The 27,691-nt window shown below is 36.0% G+C and overlaps 2 protein-coding genes across 3 annotated transcripts; one reads left to right on the top strand and one right to left on the bottom strand.

The window, feature by feature from the left end:
- Window positions 1-641: 641 nt before the first annotated feature.
- Window positions 642-13,376, top strand: gucy2cb (guanylate cyclase 2Cb). The gene is made up of 27 exons (XM_065242820.1): window positions 642-1,189; window positions 1,275-1,387; window positions 1,611-1,678; window positions 2,404-2,619; window positions 2,935-3,056; window positions 3,331-3,433; window positions 3,554-3,659; window positions 4,975-5,110; window positions 5,209-5,291; window positions 5,392-5,506; window positions 5,687-5,768; window positions 5,933-6,035; window positions 6,115-6,174; window positions 6,262-6,333; window positions 6,661-6,765; window positions 6,860-6,946; window positions 7,206-7,338; window positions 7,470-7,607; window positions 7,775-7,863; window positions 8,040-8,131; window positions 8,470-8,625; window positions 9,365-9,557; window positions 9,641-9,815; window positions 10,313-10,411; window positions 12,255-12,349; window positions 12,438-12,514; window positions 12,779-13,376. The coding sequence occupies exons 1-27, from the start codon at window positions 985-987 to the stop codon at window positions 12,975-12,977; spliced, it is 3,222 nt and encodes a 1,073-aa protein (XP_065098892.1). The 5' UTR covers window positions 642-984; the 3' UTR covers window positions 12,978-13,376.
- A 1,411-nt stretch (window positions 13,377-14,787) lies between these two features.
- Window positions 14,788-26,077, bottom strand: kctd17 (potassium channel tetramerization domain containing 17). Of its 2 annotated transcripts, XM_065242451.2 has the most exons (7): window positions 25,651-26,077; window positions 19,902-20,010; window positions 19,198-19,289; window positions 18,844-18,942; window positions 17,918-18,043; window positions 17,032-17,154; window positions 14,788-16,394 (listed from the first exon to the last, which is right to left on the bottom strand). In XM_065242451.2, the coding sequence occupies exons 1-6, from the start codon at window positions 26,002-26,004 to the stop codon at window positions 17,059-17,061; spliced, it is 876 nt and encodes a 291-aa protein (XP_065098523.1). In that variant the 5' UTR covers window positions 26,005-26,077; the 3' UTR covers window positions 14,788-16,394; window positions 17,032-17,058. The 2 variants fall into 2 exon arrangements, with proteins under 2 accessions (XP_065098523.1, XP_065098524.1); XM_065242452.1 differs by lacking the exon at window positions 17,032-17,154 and having other exon boundaries at window positions 25,651-26,076.
- Between the last annotated feature and the right edge of the window lie 1,614 nt (window positions 26,078-27,691).

Genomic DNA, 27,691 nt, shown 5'->3' with positions numbered 1-27,691 from the left:
AAATTAAAAAAGCAAAAAGATTACAAAGGCTAATAATAAACATGATATTATTCATACCCACCATCAGCCTATGAGTTTTCATCTTTTGTTCAAACATACGGGACATTTTGATTGCTTTTACAGATCTATTTATCATAAAACCATGGTTTATGGCCCAACAACCACATCAACCTTTGTCCTTTACTTCTCTTCTGTAGTCACCTTTGTACAGTTAAACCAGTAGACCTTGAGATTTATTTCAGTTACTTTAAAAGGACACTCATTTTATAAACATTTCCTTAGATGACTGTACAATATGAGATTAATATATCTGTTCTACTGTTCTTAAAAATTCTGTTTGACTACAATCAAATGGTAAGTAACTTCAACATAGGCTCCTTTATGTAGTTATACACTTAAGAGCTCTTAAAAAAAAAAAAAATATTGGTCCTAAAACTTGACCTAACTTTGACTATGGCTGTGTACTTAATCCTAGTGAGCAAGCTACCTAGACAAACAAAAGACACACGTGGGGTGAGGAGACAGGTGAATCGAAAAGGACCAATATTTGATTGGATGGTCATGATGCAAACGCTGTACTAGTAGGGTGCACTTTATGATTTTGAGACACCTCCTTTTAAATCTGACTGTTCATTAACGCGCTCAGGTGAGAACACGGTGTTCACTGTGAAAGCAGAAGGTCGTATATTTTATTTCAACTTGGGCAAACAAACCTATTATTTTGCGCTGTATACTTTTCTTGGGAAAAATGACAAAGGATACTGGGAGCAACCCAGGAAAATACTGGATTGTGACAAGAAACATCATCTTTTTGGGAATTTTGCAGACAGCCATATTGCATTTAAAATCGCGAAATAATCTGGCAAACCTTGCTATTTAAATAGAGCCTTATTACAAAACTTCAGTGGTTTTCATCCTACAAATTTTTTACTGTAAACAGAGCTGTGTGCCTTTTTAACTCATTTTTTTTAACCTTTTTAAACAATGGATTACCACAAATGGTTGTTTGCGTTTGTTTTCTGGACATTTCTCAAGCAAAGTAATTTCATGAGTCAGTCTTGCTTTAATAGCAGTTACATGATGAATGTTGTGTTGTTGGATGACGACGTATCGCCGTGGAGCATCAACTTTGTGAAGCCAGCCGTTATGAGAGCTATTCAACATGATTCGGAGATCAACCTTAAACATGGTAAAATATTTACACATTTATATCCTTCTGAAAGTAAATCTTGTATATAACGTTAGAGCCTTATTTTGTTTTTCTGCTCGTCAAGGTGTGAATCGCAATTTAACAGTTAATTTCAAAGGATTTCAAACCATTTATTACCTGAAAAAAGGCTGCACCAGTAGCGCCTGCGAGGGAGTTGAAGTTTTAAATGATCTTAAGGTCAGTTCAGTGATACACTGTTAAATTAACAAGTGTTTTGACTTTATTCGGCGCTGCGCAGGCCGATATTTCTGACGGCAAAGTATCGCGAGCAACTTAAGTGCTTTCGACTCGCTCTCGCGGTACTTTGATGTCATACCCTTTGGGTTGCGCAGCGGCACATGAAGCGCTGCGTACGGTGTGTGAAAGTGTATTCACGTTGTTTATTGTGATTTTTTTAAAGAATACAGGTGAGTTGGGATGTGCTCTCCTCGGACCAACCTGCACCTATGCTACTTTCCAAATGGTTGAGTATGTCAGAATTTGAGTTTGTATTATGTCCTTGCTTCATTTATCAAGTTAAATCTATCGTAAATAATACCCTGCTAAAAAACAAGACACCATTACAGAAATTCTATTGTTTTATTGGGAATTTTATTGGTTCTAATGGAATATGGCCCAAAACACACTACAGTGTATTGGTCTTTGTTGGTCTCTAATGGTATGTATTGGTTCTAATGGAATATGGACCAAAATACACTATAGTGTAGTGGTTTTAATGGTAAAAGCTAATGGTTACTATTGGTATTTTTATAGAAACCATCAGAATTTTCTCTAATGGTTTTATTGTTTTTTTTTTCAGCAGGGTAGGCATGTCCGCCTTGGTCAGTTTGGCTTTATTATCTTTATGATATTACTGACTTGTTCTGAAAAGAAACAATGGCACAAAATCAATTGTACTAATTATTAAAAAGGAATGAACATGTATTTTTCACAATGTTTCTATTTTTAATATTTTGGTAGGTCTTAATACATGTCATTTTGGGTTCTGGAATAAACCCCCTATACTATAGCATAATTTTACCTTATTAAAAAGATTAACGGATGGATAAATGCTGGAAACCTTATAGGCATAAACAACAATATTGTTTATGAAACTAGCGGTCTATAAGGAAAACAAACAGTGGATTTTATTTATTAAGTTATGCAGAATAGTTTTTTAGAATTTAAAGAACACCTAATCTTCTTTTTTCTAGTCTTGAGATTGGCTTGGACATCAATATGCCCATCATCTCAGCAGGAAGCTTTGGACTCTCATGTGATTTTAAGAGAGATCTGACTCGTCTTTTACCTCCAGCAAGGAAAATATCTAGCTTCTTTGTTTCCTTCTGGGAGTTCAATGATCATATCAAGGCTACATGGAAAACCGTATATATATACAAGAAACAGAATAACACTGAGGATTGTTTTTGGTAAGCAGTGTCCTTTAAATATATAGTATATATTTTATCACTGTATGGATTCTGATGCTATACACTGTGAGAAAAAAAATGGTCCCTAGCTGACACCCGGGTAGTACCCTTTCAAAAATCATTCACACCTTTGCACCTAAGAGTTTATATTGGTAACAAAGAGTGTACATTAGTACCTCAGTGGTACCAATGGAATACATTTCTGAACCTATATGGTATATTAGGACCTTGTAAAGGGTACTGTCTTAAGTGACAACTTGGGACCCTTTTTGGGCCATTTATTTACGGTTTAGTGTAAGCTTTTCTTATCTGTAGGTACATGAATGCTCTTGAAGTGGATTCCGCCCCTTTTTCCTCCAGTTTGGAGAAGCGAGTTGTTCTACGAAGAGAGGAGGAGCTCATTGAGGCTTTGACCAAAAGAAATCGAGAGAGTAATTGTGAGCGCCATGTCACATCTTAAATTTATTGTCAGTAAAGAAAAACAACTTTTGTACAATTTGATACTTTGATATTATACTTTGCGCTGTGTTCCAGTACCACAATGAAAAATCTCCTCATGTTCAAGTGAGCTTTTTCTAAATTCCACTAAAGAGCCATTATAAACATGATGTCAGTACTGAAACATACAGGATGTTCGTTCAAGTACGATGACAGCATATTTAACAAAAGCTCAAGTTAAAATTGATTTCTTTATCTGTTATGTTTTCACAGTGTTCATTATGTGTGGAACGCCTGAAGACATTATGGATCTGAAGAATGACACTCTGTTGAACTATGATCATGAAAATGCTTTTCTTCTGATTGATCTTTACAAGTCAGTCTTTCACTTTCAAGTACTTTAATTTACAGTTGTTTACAATATTAACCCAATTATAAGAACATTTTAACAGTCCACTGACAGACAAAGATTTAAGATCCTAACCTTCTCACACAGTGATGTCTATTACAATGGTTCATCTAATGTTGCTATGAGGAATGTTCTGGTTCTAACAATGCCCAATACAAGAAGTTACACCATAGACACTTCTGACAACAACACGGTAGGAAAAAAGCTTGTATTTGTCTTTGACAGTCAAATCTATACACAAAGAACATTTGTAAAGTAGCAATAATAAATGATAAAGGAATGTTAAAGGGGCCATGGCATGCTTCTATCAACCTAGAAAATGTGAAAAAGATCAACCCAGTAACTTAGTTTTGGTAAACCATTCTCCACAAGCACATGAAAAAATAGGTTGTTGAAATTTGGCTCTCCTTATAATAAAACCAACCCTTAATCTGCGATATCCAACCACGGGACTTCCATTTAGTGCAGAGAAAAAGAGAGAATAATTCACACCACAATTGAGTTTCAATTGCAACAAACCAGCATCATTGTGATCGGTGTTTGCACTTCATCTGCTCATTTGCAGTTTAAAGGACACACCCAAAACGGCACATTTTTGCTCACACCTACAAAGCATCAATTTTAACATGTTATAATATATTATCTATTTGGTATTTTAAGCTAAAACTTCACATATGTGCTCTGGGGACACCAAAGTTTTATTTGACATCTTAAAAAAGTCTTGTGACACTGCCCCTTTAAAATCTTTTTCATGACCGCAATGAAAGTAAAATAAAAAACTGTAATTGGTTTTGTAATATTGTGGTATTTTTTTTTTTTACAAATGATTCATCTGTGAGCTTCATTATTTTTTTAAAAGCTCATGTGCCCTCATAATCTTTAATAAAAAATGCAAATCTCCTCCCCTCCTAAAAACGATCTCTCTTTACTTCCGGTCATAATGTATGGCAGGTGGGCGGGTCCGGGAGAAGATCACTGCGATTAGCAATTAGCATCATGATTCAATCAGATCTCGATGGACGAATTCAAATCCAGCCCTGCCTTATTTCATTTCAGAGGCTGGTTTTACTCGGATACACGCACCACAGGGAAAATTAGGAAATTGATACTTCCGTTTCATGGCGACTTTAATACAAATGTAATAAAATTGCTGGCTTATTTTCAACCCTGCATTGGGTCAAAAAGGGACAAACACAACCCACCAGGTTGTAATTGAACCTATACTGGATTGTTGCAACCCTAAATTCTGGTTTGTTAATTTGAACCCACTGTTGAATCAAATATAAAAAAAGTTAATTTAACCTCATGTTTGGGTTTGGCCTCTTTTTACCCAACGTTGGGTTGAAAATATTGTGTGTCCATAAATGTATAAATATGTTTATTAGAATAAAAATCAAACCGTGGGCTAGAAAGTGAAAAGCACCAACATGTCTTCATTCAATTTAGTTTTATGCTGCGTGTAGTTAGTACAAAATGTGTAACTGATGTCTTTTCTATTCTCTATGCAGATGAATGATTATATTGCAGCATATCATGATGCAGTACTGCTATTTGGACAGGTGATGAGAAACATTATGGACAGCTCAAACTTTCAGCAGATCGGGACAGTGAGCATTAACTATTTCAGAAATGTGTCTTTTAAAGGTGAATAAGGCAAAGCTGCAGTAATTTTTCTTAATGTCAAACTTGGTTTGGTAGCACCTCAGGATACTGTAGATGACAACATTGATATCTTCACATAGGTATAGCTGGAGATTATGAGCTGGACGAGTTTGGTGATAGAGATCTGATATTTTCTTTGATCTACACTAACAACGACAATGAGGTAGTTCATTTTAGATATGTCAGTATTATTTTTATTATATTACATGAAATGTTACAAATTTTATATCAATTGTCATGTCTTTTTCATTCTTGTACTTAAGTACCAGGTACTTTATGAGTTCAACACTTCCACCAACCATACATATTTAAAGGACGACAATCCTTCTTTTATTTGGCCTCAGCACCGTCTACCTGAAGACCGTCCAAACATTAAAGGTAAAGGTTGTAGTATTCATTACTTCTCAAACATTAAACAACTCACAAAACTGGAATTTATCCAAAAAACATTCTTTCTCTTATTGAAGCATTCAGTATTGTTTTTGCATTTATATCAATGTTATATTCACTGTATGTAAAGCAATACTTAACCAAGTCTGACACTTTTTTTTTATTTAGGCCAGCAAGTCCAGGATATTGTAATAACACTGAGCGCGACTGTTGTTGGAGTGATGGCTACACTTGCCTTCATCTTTTACTGGTTAAAGCAATACATATTATTTACTTATTGTTGTCCTTATATATTGTACAATTTGCCACTGCTGATAATAATTATTTTATTATTTTTTATCAATCCACTGCTTATTTACTTCTTAGGCTATTGTAGCATGTTATATATACTATTATACTGTCCATCTTTTAAAGGCAAAACAGATCTTATCGTAACATGCAGAAGAAATGGTCTCATATTCCAGCAGAGCTTATTACACCTTTAGAGATGAATGAGCGAAATATGATCAGTTTGAAGGTAACACACACTTGCCTTCATAAACATGCATTGTTCCATCAATGCATTTTTAATAGCTTTTATTGTCTCTTATCATTAGATTGAGGAGGACTTTATAAATAACAGTTACAAATTACGCCGTGCACGCTATGATAAAAAGGTAGTATTACCTTTATCCAATATGATTCCATAACTTTTAAGTTTGGGCTTTGAAAACACTGATTTGAGCTTTGTTTTTTGTATTTAGATTGTTATCCTTAATGAATTAAAGTACACAGATGGAAGTTTCACTGAGGAACAGAGGAGAGAACTCAACGCGGTAGAAAGATTGTCATCTCTTCACTGTCCTCACACTTCTGCGCTCACTTAACATAGTGCTAAATTTAAACATAACTTTAAAGGGGACTTTTTTTAAGATCAAATAAATCTGTGGTGTCCTCAGAGTACATATGTGAAGTTTTAGCTCAAAATATCATATAGATAACTTATTACAGCATGTTAAAAACACCACATAGACATATAAACAACAATAAAAACCTGGTTTAACATTGATTCTAATCTGTTTAAAATAAAACCTAAGCAACGTCTGCTTTTCTTGTTGTTAACCCCTACCGCTCTGAAAAATAATGCCGTTTTCTTTTTTTAGCTTTTGAAAATAGATTATTACAACCTGACCAAATTTTATGGCACAGTCAAGTTTGACCATGAAGTTTTTGGAGTGTTCGAGTATGGAGAGCGGGCATCTCTTAGAGTGAGTATTGTACTGACCTCAAAACGGTAAAAACTATTGAAGCCTGGTATCTAATACAGTGTCACACTTTTAATCTTGCTTTTTAATCTTTTAGCATGTGCTTAATGATAAGATTTCATACCCAGATGAGACTTTCATGGACTGGCAGTATAAGATCTCGGTCATGTATGACATTGCAAAGGTAAACAAAGTAGATGCTCCTTTATACTGTAGCTCAGTAGTAGAGCATTGCAAACGCAGTGCACAGGTCATGGGTTCGAACCCAGGGAAAATGCATACTGATAGAAAAATGTATACCTTGTAATGCACTGTATTTTTATTTTGGAAAAGCACCTGCCAAATGCATACATGTAAATTGACATTGTGAATTGATACCGAGGTTGTGTGTATTTTTGTTCATACATAAATATTCTTAAAAAGTGTATTTCGTTGTATTTTAGGGCATGTCTTATCTCCACACAAGCAACATTGCTGTCCATGGGCGACTTAAATCGACCAACTGTGTGGTGGACAACCGTATGGTAGTGAAGATTGCAGACTTTGGCTTCAATACAATTCTCAGTCCCAGTAAAGGTAAAATTGATCATTATTATTAAAAAAATCTGTTAGTTTTTAGTGCTTAGATTTAGCTATATTTATTTCGTGTGCCATTTATTTGCTTTTAGGCATCTTTAACCTGTGCATTTTTCTGCTGTGTCTCTCAGATTTGTGGACAGCCCCTGAACACTTGCGAAAACAGGGGATTTCTCAGAAAGGAGATGTGTACAGTTTCGCCATAATTTCCCAGGAGATCATGATGAGGAAGTGCACATTTTACACACACACCTGCTCTGATCGTGCTGGTAAGAGAGACAAAGATTTATGACAGCAGCTTGTGTTCCTTTATAACCCAAAAGTCATAGTGACCCCTACTGGTGACTTTGCCTTTTGCACATCACCATGCATGAAAGTCAAGATTGTTTGTTTATACCATACCATGCAATCCAACCAGTTCACATTTCTTGAACAGAGAAGCTGGCCAGAGTGCAGTATCCCAGTCTGACCTCTATTTTCAGACCTGATCTAAACTTTGAGAACGCAGGCGAAAAAGAACAAGAGGTAAAGTGTGTCCCTTCATGCAGGCGTTTTTGGCCCACACATTTATACATTCATAATTGTAATGTTTCCTGTTGATTTTAAAACCAAGTCCTTGCAAATGTTATGCATCAGCTAACTTTAATAATTCAGGTTATTCATTCATTTACTCATTACTCTGCACACTCTTTTCTTTTCAGGTGTGCATGCTAATCAAAAACTGCTGGGATGAGGACCCAGACAGAAGACCAGACTTTAAAAAGATAGAAATCACACTACGAAAGATTGTCAGGTCACTTTTTTGTATGCTTTAGTCTAGATATGACAATTACATTTGTGACCTTATCTGTGAAATCCAAGCTAATCTAATGATGAGATTAAGAGCAGCATCAAAGTTTGATTTCAGTCATGGATTTTAATCTTTGACATGACCTTACTCCTCAATATCAAATTTCAAGGTTATATTTTCACAGAAGAATGTTCTGTACGTTATGTAGGATGATTTTATGTAGAAAACATTAAACCACAACATTATTTTAAACTGGCTTTAGCTGGGTTTTTACAGGCAGGGTCACATTTAGGAGTTTGGAGTCTTTATAATGAAACATTACTTGATGTCTGATTTCATAGTCTTGACAACCAGGCAAATGAGAGTTACATGGAAAATCTGATTCGGAGGTTGCAGATGTATTCCCGTAACCTGGAGTGTCTGGTTGAGGAACGTACAGCTCTGTACAAGGCTGAAAGAGACAGAGCAGACTACCTAAACTTCATGCTTTTGCCTGGGTTAGTGTAACACACAAAGAAAAACAGTAACACCTGTGACCAATGGGGACTTCTCTTCCTGTGTTGTTCGTCTTGTCAAAAATATGTGCCTGCGCACACACACATCAATAGGGTTTATGATTAAAGAAACGCTCACATTCACAAAATACTTGCAAGACATTAACTTAACACTAAACTTACACGAGATTAATCGAGTATCTGGTAAACGAGAGTGTCTCTTTTATCATAAACCCCTTCAAAGCGTCTGCGGCTGGCTTGTATTTTGACATGTCGCGTGATGCACATAAGTTTACATGACGTGCCGAACACATGACTTGCGAAATACATGTTGTGATGAGCTTTACATCGTGCGCCCTCGAAAAAAAAGAAGTCACTGGCCGCCACTGCGTAACACTTTACAATAAGGTTGTATCTGTTCAACTTAAAGAGATCGTTCACCCAAAAAAGAAAATTCTGTCATCATCTACTCACTCTCATGTTGTTACAAACCTGTATAAATTTCTTTGTTCTTAGAATTTATAGCAACTATTTGCTTGTCAAGTTGAAATTAATTGTAAATTCAAGTTGATTAAATGTAAAGCGCAACAAGGACTTCTTTTTACAGTGTATCTAATGTATTTGCTAACAATAACAAATATATCCTTAATGTAAAGTGAAAAATTCATGTTGCCTGAAATTTTTACTGCTGGGTGAGTAAAGTATAGCACAAATAACCCTTGCTATACTCGGTTTACTGCAGACCGGTTGTGCGCTCTTTGAAGGAAACTGGAATAGTGGAGCCTGAGCTCTTTGAAGAAGTCACCATCTACTTCAGTGACATTGTAGGCTTCACCACATTATGCTATTACAGCACACCCATGGAGGTGGTGGACATGCTTAATGACATATACAAGCGCTTTGACAGCATCCTTGACAATCATGATGTCTATAAGGTAAGGTAACAAATGCTATGGGCAGTTCCAGATGAGGCCTTAATCATGTTGGACTCAAGCAAATGTCTTTGTGCGTCTTTCAGGTAGAGACGATTGGTGATGCCTACATGGTGGTCTCTGGTCTGCCTCGACGGAATGGAAACAGACACGCAATGGATATCTGCCACATGGCTCTGGATATCTTGGCCTTTATGGGCACGTTTGAGTTGCGCCATCTGCCCGGGCTGCCCGTGTGGATCCGTATTGGTGTGCATTCAGGTGACGCCCGGTCATTCTTTGTAGACCATTAGGATTATGGTTTTTAGCTATGTATTGCACAAGATGGACTACATATTTAGAATTTAAGTGTAACACAGGCTTTGCAAAGAGAATGTAGTTAAAAATCAGACCGCAAACTTGCAGCTTCAGTCTTACTAGAATAAGCACTGATGCTCGTTTTACACTTGAGGGGCCGGTTTAAAGGTTTTTTAGTTTGGGAATTACAACCAACCTCAATTTCGAAATGCAATGAGAAGCTACGGTAGCTGCCACAGGACAAACACGTTGTCATCTCAGACAATGTAGGGTTAAGCGTGCTCTGTAGAACATGTGTCCGTTTAGGGCTACTGTAGAAACATGATGGCGACTTCCAAGTAAAGACCGTTTTTGGTTACGAAAAGTTACAATATTTAAAATAACTTGACAAATTAAAAGTGTATTATAATAAATTCATATGACCCCTTTAAATCTGACATATGTATTTTGCATGTGTTAAGGCCCATGTGCTGCTGGTGTAGTGGGAATTAAAATGCCCAGATATTGCCTGTTTGGAGACACCGTGAACATAGCATCTCGAATGGAGTCCACAGGTTTACGTAAGTAATGACATCTAATGCCAAATCTAAATCTGCATTCACTAAATCTTACACAGCCTGTAAAATCCCACCTTGTGTGATTTTGGGCCCTATTTTAATGATCTAAGCGCATTGTCTAAAGCGCACAGCGCAACGTCTAAATGGGCGTGTCCGAATCCACTTTTGCTAATTTAACGCCTGGAAAAATGGTTTGTACGCATGGTCGAAAAGGGTTGGTCCTTTTTTTTATGAGTAATGGGAGTATTTTGGGCGTAACGTGCAATAAACCAATGAGAGTCTCAGCTCTCATGCCCTTTAAAAGCCAGTTGCGCTGGCGCTGTCTAATCCCCATTTAGATGACGGACTTTGTACACTGAAAAACTAAGCGGAGGAAGAAGATCCCCAGTTTAAGATTAATGTTAAATAATTAGGCTTTTAATTGCTTTAAATGTATGGCTATCCAATATCATCAAAAAATATTTTACAAGTATGTAAGAAAAGGTTTTTGTACTCTAAAAAATACTTTATTTGTAACAAACAGGAGATAAAGAATTTACAAACGGCTCTCTGCACGTTTCAGCACTTGGACAGCGTCAGTTTTTTTAAGCATTACTTAAAAAATTTTCTCATCCCACCATATCTACAGGTACAGAGTCATCATATATAATAAATCTGTGAGGTAGCATTTAAAAAAAAAAAAAGCATTTAAAAAAAGATGCATTTGTTTAAAGCAAAGCATTTATTTACTTACCAGGCTACAGGTAAAGCAGCTCTTTGTGCCTTCTAATGTCTCATAATTAGTCCTCATTTATGTCCAAGAGACTCAATAATAATCTTTTACATTCAATCCTTTAATCTTTCATATTTAAAAGCGTTTTTTTTTTTGTGCTGCTGCGCATATATGTGATAAACAAAGCCGCGTTTTAGTACCATTTATAGGCGCATATTACTAATGCGCTCTTTAAATAACAAAAAACATATTGCGCCATTGACTTTAGACTTTATACCAGGTTTTTGTTGGTCAATGGAGTATCTATTTTAGTTGCCTCAAAATAGCAACGTGCCAACAATGCGCCTGAAAACACCTCGTTTTCAGACCAGAACGCCCATGGGCGCAAAAGGGAAAAAATGCATTTGCTATTTAAACAATGTGGCGCTAAACGTGAAAATGATAATTGCGCAAGGTGGAAACTAGCAAAAGACACTTGCGTCGCGCATTGCGCCAGGTGTAAGATAGAGCCCTTACTGTTTTCTATAAAATCATTCTACATAATGTAAAGAACATTCTGTAAAAATATAACCTTGACATTTTAAAAGTGCCTGTAAATTAAGATATTAAATGTGTTTTGAGTTTGTCACGCCACAGAAAAATCTATAATTATTAGTTTTTAACCACATAACCAGTTTGAATGATTGAAAAAAAGGCAAGTAAATAAAATAAGTTATCAAAATCTTTAAAAATTTGGCTGCATTCCCCCGCTCACAAGCTGTGTTCCCACCCGTGGGAAAGCTGCCATCTCTATCAACTTTCAAATACAGCTACAAACTGAATAAATGCTTGTGATTTTGTTAGGGGCGGGGCCATGCACAGCAATACATAAAACATTTATAATTTGTTTAGAGAAAATTTTCAAGATTGACTTTACAGGGACTTTAATATTGATTTAAAGTTAAACTCCTAATCTCAAACTCCTAAATGTTCCTAATCTCATTATGAGACTTTAGCCTGGATTTCACATCAGACAGGGCATCCCAACTACAGGATTTTCCAAACTAAGTAATCGTGCTTTGCCTCCATGTGTGTTTTATATTATATTCTACATTAACTCGTATTGTTAACTATATATATATATCCTCACTTCAGCATTAAGAATACATGTGAGCGAGTCAACCATCAGCATTCTCCAACGCACAGACTGCAAGTTTGAATATGAAAAGAGAGGAGAAACATACCTAAAGGTTTGTGTTTGACATGTTCTAGATTGTCTCACACCTTTGTTAAATTACCCTGTTCATCGTGACGGTTTAATGATCTCCTAAAATACAGGGTAAAGGTAAAGAGACAACGTACTGGTTGACAGGAGTTACAGGGCAAGATTATAACCTACCGATGCCTCCAACAGCGTGAGTTTACCGTTTAATGATTCTCATAAAGTTTACATATTATAAAAACTAATTATAGTATCATACGGGATAGACTGTAAATCAATTTATCTGCTGAAAATGTATTTTATCCACACAAGTTTTTTTTTTACAAGAACACTAGCACAGAGATGTACCTAAGAGTAGTTTCATTAGTATTTGATGGAAAGGTCATATGAACATAAAGCTTGAAATAAAAAAATCAGCTCCGTTTAAATTGTAATATTTTAAACATTCCTTCCGAAGGGAAAACATGCAACACCTGCAACAAGATCTGTCTCAAATGATCAAGACTTGCCTAGAGCAGCGTCCCACTAGCACGAGGAAAAGAAAGACCCTGTCGACGCGCCACAAGAGGCTAGCAGCTGAAGCAGACATGGAGAGCACAGACCAACCAGAGTATCTGATTCTGGTCACTGGTGACAGCCTAAGCACATATCTGTAAGCCCATCCCTAAACAAACATATATGGACATTTATACTAAATGTTTTAAAATGGACTTCAGTGTAAACACTGCGAAATGTACATACTTTATATTTGGATAAAAAACGTATACTTTATTTATCCTGTTATTAAGTTACTCTCTATTACTTTCTATTACTATTATTACTGTCTATTACTTTGAATTAGACTTTGCATTTAATATTTCCCTTAATAAAGATCTAGTAGTCCTTGACACAGATGCCATAAGCTAAGCTTTAAATGCAATTACATAAATGGGCAGTTTCCTGGACAGGGTTTGGATCAATCCAGGCTAGTGTGCAACTTGGGACAAAACAATGGCACTGATATATGTTAAGAAATTTTTAAAGGCAGCTCAAACATGCATTTTAATATGGGACTAGGATAATGTGCAGAAAACCGCCCCATTATGTTATTGTGGTAAAAGCTTAACTTGTGGCATCTGTGTCAAGGACTAGATATTTAATAAAGGAAATATTATAAGTGATTTATTATTAATTATGAATTAATATTCTCAGCTTTCAGTGACTTTATGTAGTGTGTGAATGTTTTGTGCACACAAAAATAATATTTTACAGAAATGACCATGCACAATTAAAAAGTCTAAAACTTTATTTGATTCGTTTTAATAATATCCATGTACACAGCAGCGCTGTCGGAACATCTAATTGAACATTTTCCACATGATTGTTACTTGGACATGAATCCAGGTTTGCCATACATGCACTACTTAGGGTCTGTTTTTATATACATACCAAAACTAATATATTTGTGAATTATGCAACAGGTATAAATTATTTCATACAGTGATTATAAAGTACATGACAAAACTAAATAAATAAACAGAAACAGAAACATTCTAATTTATCTTTCATACCTTGAAAAATAAATAGTCATTAAAAATCAACAACACAATTTATATGTAATTAAATAAAACAATATCAAGAGAGCTTTGATTGGAATTTTCATCAGACTCGTCCTCCTCCAGGAAAAAATTCTTGTATGATGGGTTTTACAAAACTATATCTTAGATCATAACTTATATATTGTCAGGATACAGACAACACATTCAACATTACATGTGCCTTGACAAATAACATCATCTGAGATTTATTACCCTGTATTAAATACAGACAGACTATGAGACAGTTTCCCAAACAGGGTTTAGATTAATCCAGAACTAAGCCTCTCATCAATATATATTTTGTACTTTACCTTAACAAATTACGTTAATACATTTTTTTTTCTAAGTTATGTCAACTTATCACAAGCCAAAACTTAAAGTAGGTTCAATTGACTTTAATTATTAAAGGATTAGTCCATTTTCTTAAAAAAAAAATCCAGATAATTTACTCACAACCATGTCATCCAAAATGTTGATGTCTTTCTTTGTTCAGTCGAGAAGAAATTATGTTTTTTGAGAAAAAACATTCCAGGATTTTTCTCATTTTAATGGACTTTAATGGACCCCAACACTTAACAGTTTTAATGCAGTTTAAAATTGCAGTTTTAAAGGACTCTAAACGATCTCAAATGAGGCATAAGGGTCTTATCTAGCGAAACGATTGTCATTTTTGGTAAGAAAAAAAAATATGCACATATTCTTGTCTATCTCCGGTCTTCTGATGTGCCAGCATTAAAACTCCGTTGAATTTTTTTTTTAATTGTTGGGGTCCATTAAAGTCCATTAAAATGAGAAAAATCCTGGAAAGTTTTTCTCAAAAAAAAAAAAAAAAAATTCTTCTCGACTGAACAAAGAAAAACATCAACATTTTTGGATGACATGGTGGTGAGTAAATTACCTGGATTTTTTTTTCAAGAAAATTGACTAATTTGTTTAAGTTGTTTAAACATAATGCTGCACATTTTACACTGAGATACATCAGTGCAAGATGTTTTTAAATTAAGCCAGCTCAAACAAGCATTTTAGTTTGGACAAGGATATAAGCTCTGTCCGGGAAACCGCCCCTTTGTGAATTAATTCATGATCACTTTAAAAAAACGGTACAGTAAGTAGCATTACACTTTATAAAAAAAGCAAAGGTCATAAATATGTTGGACATATGTTGACACACTAAATAAAAATATAAACTTAAATATATTTCAAAAAGTTAATGATTCGATTTGTTCAACACTTGGACCGTTGTCTTATTTTGGAAAAAAAATCATTGTTTCTTTCTACTCCCACTGTCAAATTTAAGACATTACAAATGATTCACTGCTCTCTGTCTAGACACAAGGACTGTCAATATGTTCACATTTTGTTCAACGATGTGCCATTGGTGCTAACATGTACATCAATAGAAATGATTCATCCAGTAACACACTAATCCACAACAACAAAATCTTTGCCTCTTGCCACTTTATAAATACATTAACAAGTCCTTGCACCATTACAAATGCAGACTGAACTTAACACACATTTACATACTCCTAGCTGTTTTAAATGACTTCCACCCATCTGGATATCTATGCAAATCTGTGCAAAACTACAGCATATGTAATAAACAACCGCAGACATGCGAATCGGCCTATAGCATGTCCAAAGAATGCAGACTTGCTCTGCTCTATGCTAAAGGGAGCAGAAAGTGCTTAACTTGAATATTTGATCAATTGTGTAACTGGCAATCAAATCAAAGACTTTCATCCTTGACACAATCAATGTGTACAGTACTATAAATGTACAAATAAAGTTTAAGCACATAAGCTAATCAACTAAAGTTTTGACTAGAGTGCAAGACCTTGTGTTCAGGAACTTAAATGTCGATATATATAACATACAGCACCCAAAGACATCCCAGTGACCTAAAATGACATCATAACCTTGTAGCTGGCGCCACTGACTATCATAATGAATTGCTGCAGACTGAAAATAGGGGTATAGTGCACTTCTGGTGGTCTGCCAGTGTGACACTTCTGGCACTATACCCACAACCGATCTACACGTTTGCCTGGCTGTATGTAGAGGTACTATTTTGTGCAAGACCTAAAACCTGATGAATAAATGATTTGTTTCATATCCACAAAGTTTGATAACATTGTCATTCTATTTATGTAAAAAAAAAAAAAACGAAACAACAACAACCCTCATTGTCAGGATATTTCTGTCTTTTTTATTCAAATGCATTGTTTAATAACTAGTTTGCACTCTTTGGTAACAGGTTGTGTACTAAGATATAACGGTGTCGTCTTAAATTGTAATCCGCTTATAGAAACGTTTTAATTCAGCACAGTTTTTTGCTGCTGGTTGTGAAATTGTCGTCTCCTAATACGTGTTGCTCAAGTCAACAAATCTAAAAAGTATGGCTTTAAAACCAGCATCAAAGAGCACAATCAAATAAATATCTAGAAAAATAAAATTCATTTCGTCCTACATCCGGGATCCATGGATCTGGAAAAGCTGCAAAACAGAAATTATATTACAGACACAGAAATATACATTCAGATTTGAATTCTATATCACTACAAAATATTTCATACAATCACAGATAGTTTTGAGTGGAAGAGATGTCCTTATGTCCTGTGCATTTATGTAAACCAATACAAATTTTGTAGTAGATGCAGTAATGGGTGACGATGGCAATGACTCAATGGCAGTTTATGGACACCAAGCTACATACATAAAATGAGTCATTTGGTTAACTGATAGACAGTCATCACTTCAAAGTCTTGTGACCTGAGCTGAACATCTTTCAATAAGGGGTCTGGTGCTATACTGTCAAGCTAAACACTTGTGTAGTTGAATTTACATATTGTATGCAATTATAACTCATGGGGGAAGGTCATGCTTGGTTTCTTTGCTAAAAGGTGAAGGCTATTGCATTTCATTGCACCACGCTCAATAAAAATAGAAAAGTCCCTCCATGCTGTAAATGTCATAGCACCTACTACAGTACAGTATATGCACAGTCAGCAGATATAATCTGTGGTCAGATTTATTTGGTGCAATAAAATGCAATTTACCAAAACCCTCTTTAAGATTAAAATTTTGTGCATCTACCACTATTACAACACTTTAACATGTTAACATTCCTCACCAATTCCTTGGGTACACTATGTTTCTGCTAATCTCTAATCCAATCATTGGGAGTGGCATTTCTGTCTTCCTCCTCCACTTCCTCTTCCCCCCTTGCTCCATCTTCCTCCTGTGTTTCCGAGGTCTAGTTGTGTTATGAGCGGACGACGGAGAGAACAGAAACCGGAGGGATCGGAGCGCAACAGATGAGAGCATAGCAAAAACAATGGAGAATAGTGTGAAGAACAGGTGTGTGAATGGCTGTCAAAGCTATTGATGTGGATCATACTAATGCATGATAAGGAATGGGGAGAGATGAAAAAGATGCAGTTTCTGTAGGCCGTAAGCATGTTGGCACTGTGAGGTGTCAATAAGATGACACAATTAAAAATGAAACCTGTTAAAGGGATACTCCACATTTTTGGAAAATATGTTCATTTTCCAGCTCCTCTAGAGTTAAATATTAGATTTTTTGGAATCCATTCAGCAGATCTGGTGAACATCTGGTGGTACCACTTTTAGCATAGCTTAGCATAATCTATTGAATCTGATAAGACCATTAGCATTGTGCTAAAAAATAACAAGGCGCAATGATATTTCAGTGCCCGAAAATAGTCCCCTGTTATTGAAAGTTACCAAGGGGACAATTTTCAGCCAGTGTGTAATATCATTGCGCCTCCTGCAGAACTCTTTGGTTATTTTTGAGCACGATGCTAATGGTCTAATCAAATTCAATGGATTGTGCTAAGCTATGCTAAAAGTGGTACCGCCAGACCCAGAGATCGGCTGAATGGATTCCAAAACGGTAAAAATCAAATATTTTACTCTAGGGGAGCTGGAAAATACGCATATTTTTCAAAAAAAGTGGAGTGTCCCTTTAATACGTATGCATCTATGAGCGCTCCAACCTTAGTCTTGTGATTCTGCTCGGTCCCCAGTCCTCCACCTGAGGTGTGTAGCTCTTTTGACACTACACAGAGAAATTCGGCCTGGTCCTCGGTGCCATAGCTGTAAGACGAGCCGATGTTCACCATCTTTAGAAGCAAAAAATAGACAGAGAGAGTCCTTTGTCATGATAGGTACTTGAGATTTGAGGAAAGGGATAAAGACCTTAAAGGAAAATATCAAGATGCATCAAATGTAGCCGGTGTACCAAAATACATTTAATTTTTATCATTGCAAGATTTGCCTGATATTTGTAGGTCAGATTTTAAAATTGCCCGGCTGGTGTGCAATGTTCCTGTAATCATTAACTATTTGTATTAGATTATGATGAGGTTTTTTGTCTTTATGCAATTCATATAAATATTTATGGGGTGAAAATAACCTAGCATTTTTTAGAGTGTACCCTATTGATTACATGGTAATGTGATAAAAATAATAGTTAAGTTTAAAAAAATTACTTGAACCTTCTAAAAACACAAAATGAGCTTAAATACAAACAGCTGTCTCACAAGCATAGTAGTACACCCAAAAAATGGTACTTAAAAATAATGGTTTTGGGTGAAATATAAGGACATTATAAAACAATTCCTAACAGCATTTTCTAGCATACATAGCTTAAATAGAATATATAGCATGCAGTTCATATTGCTAATATTGTTGAGAGGGTTTGATGCCCATGACCATGTTAAATTATTTATTTACTTAATAAACCAAGCCAAATTTTTGCCCACATTGCACACTTTTAGCTGTGTTACTGGACTCTGAATCTGGGGGAAGAATTGGACACTGGGAGCGTTAGGATCAGGGTAAGGGATATCAACTCCGTGTCAGTCCAACCCACAGTCCAGAGCAGTCCGAGGCGGGGCTTTCTGCAGGGATGCACGCTGACCTGCTCAAACTTCCAGCCATCCGACATGGTGGACACCATCTGGGTGAGCTCCTCTTCCTGACACTGCAATACCCGATACACGTGCTTTGGTGGTACCTGCTGTATGACAGTAAGAGAGAGAAGGCAAGGATGAGTAGAGAATAAATTAAAAGATGTGGTGGGAAGCAAAAGATGATGCCAAAGGTACGTATGGAATGAAGAGGGAATGTGGGCGAGAGGCTGATGGCTGTTGCATAAGCGCACCAATATAGTCATGAGTTTAAAGTAGAAACTGTAATGGACAGAAATATCATTCTGCTGAGAAAAATGCAAATCTAAACCATGTTGAGGTGTGACAAAGGCTTTATTCATTACCTGTGTGGCTTTGGAGTCTCTTTCAAGAATCCGTTCTTTGATTAATTTAATCAGTGGTGTTATGTTGTAAAATTCGGCCTCCTCCAGCACACCTGAAAGCAGAGACATCTTTCACTTTAAAAATGAAAAAGCTGCTAAACACCACCTTTGTAAAAAATCTATCACGATATTGACCAAATGCTCTCAGCACATATTATACGTTCATTAAATACTTTCACTTCAAATCTGCCTCAGGCCATTCAGAAATGCTGCTTTATGGCAAAATCCAGCATGATTTTTCAGCAAAGTCCTCTAAGTGCACGTGAGAAAAATCGGATGAATGAATGAGCATGTATGTCAAAGTGCAAGAGAATTTTTGCATGCTCTTGTCATGAAATGACTAAAGTGATATTTGTGGAAAAAATGCTTTTTATTTACTGACTGAATTACATATCCTTTCATTGCCATTAAAGTGAAAATACTGAAACTAAAGCCTGATAAAAAAAATCATATTTACAAGTAAACATGTCAGATGCACTTGCAGGGTTTTACATCTGAGCTCCTTGATTACAGAAACAAAATAAAACATTTTGTGATTTGTTTTTTACATTATCCTTTGTTTTGGTGTATTGTGAATATCAAAAATTGCCAATACAAAGTAGAACAATAAAATACAGAGATTTAAAAATGCATTGACTAAACTATCAACTATCAAATAAACAGACCTTCTTCTGCCAGCTCCTTGTTGTAAACCAGCTTCCCATGTCGTAGGTAGTTGAGTATGGGACCGAAATAGGTGGGGTCTCGATCAATCACATATGCACCAGTTTCATCCTATACACACAGATCACAAGACTCAGAGAATGACTTGAAAACATTTTCAATATTTGTAGAGAAAATCTCTAAGATGTTACACTTTTCTGGTAAAAAGGTAAAGGATTAGAAGTCTATCAGTATATTGTATATGTAAGGGATAATCAAGCATTCCAGAGAGCCATGTAATAAGTAATAATAATGTATAGGTAGCAGGTTATACATTACAAAAATAAGCCCTGACACTGTGATCTGGACCCGACGCAAAATTATTGAAGGGGCTTATTTCACATTATTACACGGCTCTCTGGAATGCTTGATTCTGATTGGTCAGTTGAGACATTTGCAGGTTCGTTCTTTTCAAATAATAACCGCTCCAAAATAATAACGCATAGCCGGACTACTTGCACGAGTAAAATCGCTCCGCGCCAATAAAGATCAATAAAGATTACTGTCTGTTTGGCGCCATCTTGTGACAAACACTCGACAACCACGACAAGACCCAGACAGCTTACTGAGACTGAACTTGACAAAATAGAGCATGACAGCTACGAAGCCAACACACAAAAAAATACAGAATGGGCATTAAAACTTTTCAAAGACTGGCTAAAAGAGAAAAAATGTAGACAAGTATGAAGCAGAGGATCTTAATAAGGTATTACGATCATTTTATGCATCTGTGCAAAGTTTCGCGGAAGGATAAAAATGTTAATTTAAAACAAATATGCCAATAAAATGTTTCAAATTCATATTCATGTCCAGTTTTTTTTCTTATGTGGCAAGTAGCCGTGTAATAAGCGGGATAATGTAGAGGCAGCCGGTAGTTATTGGGAAATAAGCCCCTTCAGTGTGATACAAGACCCTCCGCTTCGCGTCGGGTCCTGATCACACTGTCGGGGCTTATTTCCCAATAACTACCGGCTGCCTCTACATTATCCCTTACATAACAACTGGCTTCCTGTACATCATCCCACTTATTAAACGTCTATGTACCTCATTAGTTAGGTAAGGAACATTAAATATTAATTTGAATTTTTTTGCCCTTTTCTTAACAAATGCAGACCTTCAGCAAGGAAAACCCGTTTACATTTAGTTTTAAGATAAGATGTTCAAATGTCACAAACACACTATTGGATTTAATCATTTGTAAATATAATGTCATATGTTATTAAACGACATTTATTTAATTTTTGTGTAATATTAAACTGTACTTGTCAAAATAATTTGCGCATTCCGGTTATCGTCTGTTAGTTTTGAGCGAATGTTATCTTGGAATAACAAACCTGCAAATGAATCAAGCATTCCAACGAGCCACGTAATAAGTCAATATATTGTTTGTCTGTATGATGGGTTTTTTAACATTAAATAATTGTACAACATGTAAAATTAAAAGCCCAAATTTTACAATTTAAATCTTTATTTATTATTTATTTAAATAATAATTTAAAATGAAAGTTCATCCATGAAAATACTCTCATAATTTGCTAACTCCCTCTTCAGTTGAACATAAACATTATATATTAAAATGCTATCATGCTATCTATTTATATGGGGCTTAACATGGAAGTCATATACATCGGGAATGACATAAATGTGAGTAAATCATAAAAAAAATATTTTTGGAGAACTATTTCTTTAATAATGTTAACTTGACCAAGCCACTGCAATACTGAAGCTCTGACTAAAGCTTATGTGCCACATACAGTAAACAGTGCACAGCCCCAGGGAATGAAAATGTGATTTCATGGCACAAAAAGGAAAAACATTAAAGGAAAGGGCATGTGGAAAGTGGCAGTGAGTGCAGGTCACATTAGCATGGCCACAGTCATTGTTCCAGAATGACTGAGAGTCGCATCTATGCCATGAATTAACCTTAAGAGCACTAGCAAGACACAACCTGCGGAGCTGTACATAACACAGAGACAACATCATACCTTAATACCACGTATACAGAGAACATTACTCAACTGAGCCCTAGGCATGATCACACTGAAAGGCCAACTAAAACACCCAAAGAAAGGAAACTGGATAAAAGAAATGAGAATTAGAAAAAAAAGCCTGTGAAGAAGAGGAATAAATGTATATTGATTTAATAGAGGTCTTAATATTTTATAGGCACTGCAGACCGGCTCATCTCATATTTGAGTAATAAGTTGACTAGAAAACTAACCCTAAATAGTTCATTTGTGACCAGTGGTGGCCAGGACATTATAATTTATTACACAAGATAAAATGTAAAGATGGCTGGTCATTTGCGTACTTCACCTGCTATTGGCCAGTGTAGTTAAATGTTACATGAACAACGTACATAGACAATGAGTCACTTACACGGATTCACAACTTCATTAAAACATGTTAAGCACACACACAAATCCCATTTTTAAAACAGCAATCGCAGCAGACAGTAAACATGACGAGACTTGCATGACAACACCTGTGCATGACTCCACCAGCATCTCTTTCACAGGGAACAAGCTGTCCCCCAACTGGGATTTCACAAGAACACGAGAATTCATATGGGATTCATACACACAGCACAAATATAACCTAAACATACAACATGTTAGACCAGTCAAGTCTGTCTGTCCATGCCCATCTAGTGTAAATGTTTAACTTTGCAGTTGCACAAGGACGTATGAACACCATTTCCCTATGGGAAACTAGCTGCATCGCATGGGAAATACCTGGTAGGGAAACAAAGAGCTTATTAATTACAAAACAGAGCTGCATAATAACCTGTGCTTTCACGCTGTGCGAAAAGACTCGAACATCCATGTGTAAAAAGTAAAATATTGAAGAACTATTCCTCATATGTCTTGTTTTGAGATGTTCACTTGCAGATCCATGAAAAATCACTGGGGCGGTAGTACCCTTTCTAAAAGTACACCTTTGTACCTAAAGGGTGCATCTAGTAGTACCTTAAAGGTACATATCTGTACCAACATGGTACATATTAAGACCTTTTAAAAGGGTACGATCCAAAGACGATGGAGCATGTGTAGCTTTTTTTTTGACTATGTTAAGGTGTTGAGAAGTTGGGTTATAACATTCTCTACAATACCTTGAGGGGTAGTGAGGATACCATCTGTTAATAAATATCAGAGTCATTTTTGTTCAGAGTTCTGGGAGTCTTTAAGGTGCCATGAATCTAATCTCATTACAAAAGTGACGTGAATGGTGAGAGAGAGCACACAGCATTGCAGAGACCCTAGTAATAACTGAGCTATGATGGGTGATGAGAAGATCTGACATGAGCTCAACAAGACTTCTGTGAAGAAGGTACTTTTGAAGTGGAATAAGAGGAAATATCAGAGGATAGCTCGGGAGTGTTGCATAGTGGTTTGCCGTTTGACATTGGATCCGGCTCTAAATGTTATCAGATCCCTACTGGGTGGGTCTAACTGTAAAAAATTGGTTTGCTTGTAAAATGTTAGAACGTAGAAGTGAATTCAGCTGGCAGTTTATTTGTTGTAGTCTGTTCAATGTGCCGTCATGCATAGATGGGTGATTCTCACGAAATCCAGATTTAATAGTTGTCCAACATCAGATTTTTTTTAAGAACCCTTTGAAGCCAATTTTTTGCACATATAAGATTAAGGTCTGAACTTACTATAACCATTATTTTTAAAGGATTTAAAAAAAAATATTTCCTATATAATTATTTACATTTTTTAGATTATCATTATCAAAAATTATCATTACTGCAACATGATATTACATTAAATATATGCATTAACAAACTCATGTTTCAGAAATTAGAACTCAAAAGTTGTCTAGGTACTATGACAAACAAAATGTCAACTTTTATCCGGAGAGAAAAAATAAGAACTGCTTACCCGGTAGTCATCTTGAGTGTCACAGTCAATTATGTCCCTTCCAACAAGGTTTTTTTTTTAAATGTTAGTTCCTTGAGGTCTTAAACAATGATTGAAAGTTGTTGCAGAGGATGAGAAAATTGGTCTTGGACACATTTATATTCCTTATTATTGTCTCTACATTTACCAATGATCACCAAATACCAAATTTTTCTTTACTGTTAATGTTTATAACATGCACTCAAGCTTTTTATTTTTTAGATTTTTTAATTATAAATATTTCCATGTCAAAGAACCCAAATCCAGTCATGGACACATTGCGGTAATGAAAATTTTCCCCTTAAATGTGGAAAAAAAATTGGTTTGTATGTACTGTCAAAACAAAAGGTACAAAGCGGTCACTGGGCCAGTACCCTTTAAAAGAGGTCCCAATATGTATCTTTGAACTGACAATATGTACCTTTGAAGTACTAATATGCACTCTTTGGGTACAAAGGTGTACCTTTTTGAAAGGGTACTGTCCCAGTGACAACTTTTGTACCATTATGTCTGAAAGTGTGATGTCACTTGAAATCATGTGTAAAATAGTGCATGAAGAGATGTTTGTAACTGTATGCTTCTTATTTTGATACTCTTACTTTGCATTTACTTTTTTCAAAATGTTACATGATGTCTAATTTCGCGAGAATCACCAAGATGCTTCTGCACAAACAAGGTAGGGACCATCTACAAAGTACAGAAGAAGGGAATCTTTTTCAAATGGTGTCTTGTTATTATCATAACAATTAGATGCTGATTTTAGTCACAGACCTACAGCATATTGAAATGTATACCAAAGAAAAGACTCTTAAAAAATTATCTTAGCTCTCCAGGATGACTCTTGTTACTAGTAAGAACATTTTGCATTTTGTTTTACATAAAGATGCTAATTATTAAAATAATATTCATATGTTCATATGACGTATAGGGAACTAAAATAGTTTACAGTAAAATGTATATGTATATGTGATATAAAACACTATTATATACACTATACAAAACAATGTGAATGACTTAGCCTTCCATTTCAAATGTGCGTTCCTACTAGCAAAAACATTACTGTACTTGTTCAACAGCTAAGGTTTTTGGAAAGCTGCTGGGAGCATTCTGTAATAAAAGGCATTTACTTCACAATGGATGAGAAAAAAAACTGTTTTTAACAACCATTTTCACACTAATGTCAGAACCATAAAGGGGCATATGTAAAGGTCACAACAGTTTTGTTCCGTTATAGTTTATATGTCCAAATGCCATTCTAGGAACCAAAAACACAACACACCCTTCATAATCAAGATTAAGGGGCACATTTACTTTACATTACAAGATGTATTTGTTTATATTTCACAAGCATGTGCTGTAAATGCTGTACGTTTTAGAAATTAAAGATTGAAACGTTTGGATGGAATTATGCGTTTTGCATTATACATTTTAAGATCTACCAGTTACCACAAGGCAGATTAAAACAGAAAATAAAACTGTGTATTCTCTTCTACAGTTTAAACAACCTTAGTATGTTTATTGTCATTGATAGATCATTTTCGATTTAGCGTAAAGATTTTCTAAAGCTGAATCTCTGACTCAAATGTCAAATGTGAAGTAACGAACCACTTTATCTTGGTTTGCCAATCACATTCATAAAGCCCTCTCTGCACAAAACCAGCGTAACGTTATGCTGGTCACAACACTGAATGAAGATGTGAACGTCTGACTTATTAATGCAAAGCTGTTTTAACACATTAACGCATTAATAAGCACGTGCACATCCATCCGAGCCTCATCATCATTAAACATCATCATTCACTTTTACCGTATCTGAGTGAAGGTCCTTCTGCTGACACAGTCGATACAAAAATGAAGTTTGTTCCTTGAGCAGCGTTTGACGTGTCGTTAGAAACACCGTCCCACCGACGTTGAGACGGACCCATTTGCCGTTATTGCCTCCGGTGATGTTAACGACAGAACCGTTGCCTGTGATGTTTTTCTCCCCGACGGATTCAACGGCAGTGGATGCGGCTGTCGTGGCTGATTCGCTTCCGTCGCTGTCTTTGTTGTTATTGTTGTTGTTATTATTATTGTTGGGATTGATGTGTGTTGTTGAGAGGGATCCTATTTCCGGTAAAGCCTGAAGCGCCGCTGTTTTTCCTTTGTCCTCCGTTGCCATTAGGGCAGGAAACAGAGACGGGTGTGTGGCGAACTGTCAGTACGGTTCTGTCTCGCGCAACTGCGCATGCAGTATTTCCTTGTGTAAAATAAGGGCAGCCGTTGATTGGCTCGTCCCTGCGGTGCGTTGGCTCCGCCCCTTTCACAGTTGATGCTTTTTCGCCAACCTGTTTCTGCATTTCAGGACAATTTAATACATTTAACCATTTTAAATAATTCCCTAAATTACTTTAATAAATGTGTAGCCTGTAATCTTTGTCTTTGTCATATAATTTTGACAGATTTTAAATTAAAATTAAATAATCTTATAAAGACTATATTTATACATCTCAAAATATGTTGATTACTATCTTATCTAACCATTTTAGGTTTGCCAAGCAAATATTAGGCACATTGTATTGAAGTATTATGTATACAGTCTCATACAAGTGACTAAGTGAAGCTATTTTTATAAAATTGGACATGAACTTTTAACGCAAAGTCCATTACATCCATTTTAAGTCTGGCATTTGTGTCCTTGACGCTACCATTAGTAATTATAGACCCCAAGAGGACTGCATGGTGATAAATGTGAAGTTGTAGGTGTCAGGGAGCCCTCGATGAAGTGTCCATTTGAAATGGCTCCAGGAGATGGAAAACCATTCTAAATAGTGGGTCCATTACATACAGCATTTGCTGTGAAGATTTGGGCCATGTGATAATCTGTAACCTAAAAGGAGAAACAGAAAAATGTAAATTCATTTGAAGACACTTTCTATGTCTTTGGGCTGTCTTACTTTTTTGTCTCATACATAATGGACTCCTTTATCATACAGAAATCTTACTTGATAAATGCCAAATAATTTTGAGATCACTGCTGATATGGCTATATTCATGGCAAGAAACAGTTCATACACAGCTTGGGGGAGAGGAAACATGGTATCTCCAGTTCACCTAACTTGCAAGTTTTCGGCTGGTGGGAGGAAACTAGAGTAACCGGAGTACCTACGCTGACACAGGGAGAACATGCAAACTCCACACAGAAAGACCAAGACGGGGTTAAACCCTGGACCTTATTGTAGTGAGGCACCAATGCTACCCACTGAGCCACTGTGCTGTTCCACAGTGCACTGAATCTCGCCCTAGTTGTGTTTGACAAAGATCTGGGCCTACCCAGCAAACATTGGTCGGACGGCAACGTCGTCTCCCTGGCCAAAAGAGGTCGCGGCAGGACGCCACAAATGGTGTACTATTGGTCCGAAATCAACGTCGTCTCCCCGTCCAAAATTAGTCGGTGCTGGACGGCACAAATGCACAACATGTCCTAAAATGCATTTATGTAGTCCTTGTGAAATATGCAAATGCTGTGCGTACACCTTGGTTAATACTGCAATAATTAATTTAAGTGAACAAAGTATATTTTTAAGAGGTTATGAATAGACGTCCACTCACGTCTTTTACACGTCTAGACTACACTCGTAGGAAAAAAACATAATAATCTTTATGAAATACACGATTTGTATGCAAAGTAAATATATAAACTTTATCTTGTTTAAATAAATTATAATCACAAAGTGCCCAGTGTGATTGCAAAGCCACGCTGCATTTTAGTCATTATTTCAACCTGTTTTATTATTGAATGTATGCATATAAATGTAAAACAGATACATATCCGGTCACTATTTAGGTGGTAGTTGGATGTAATTTCA

Source organism: Paramisgurnus dabryanus, chromosome 1, assembly GCF_030506205.2.
Source record: "Paramisgurnus dabryanus chromosome 1, PD_genome_1.1, whole genome shotgun sequence".
Taxonomy (NCBI): domain Eukaryota; kingdom Metazoa; phylum Chordata; class Actinopteri; order Cypriniformes; family Cobitidae; genus Paramisgurnus; species Paramisgurnus dabryanus.
Note: the sequence above shows the minus strand (reverse complement) of the source record. Positions and strands in the feature narration are given on the sequence as shown.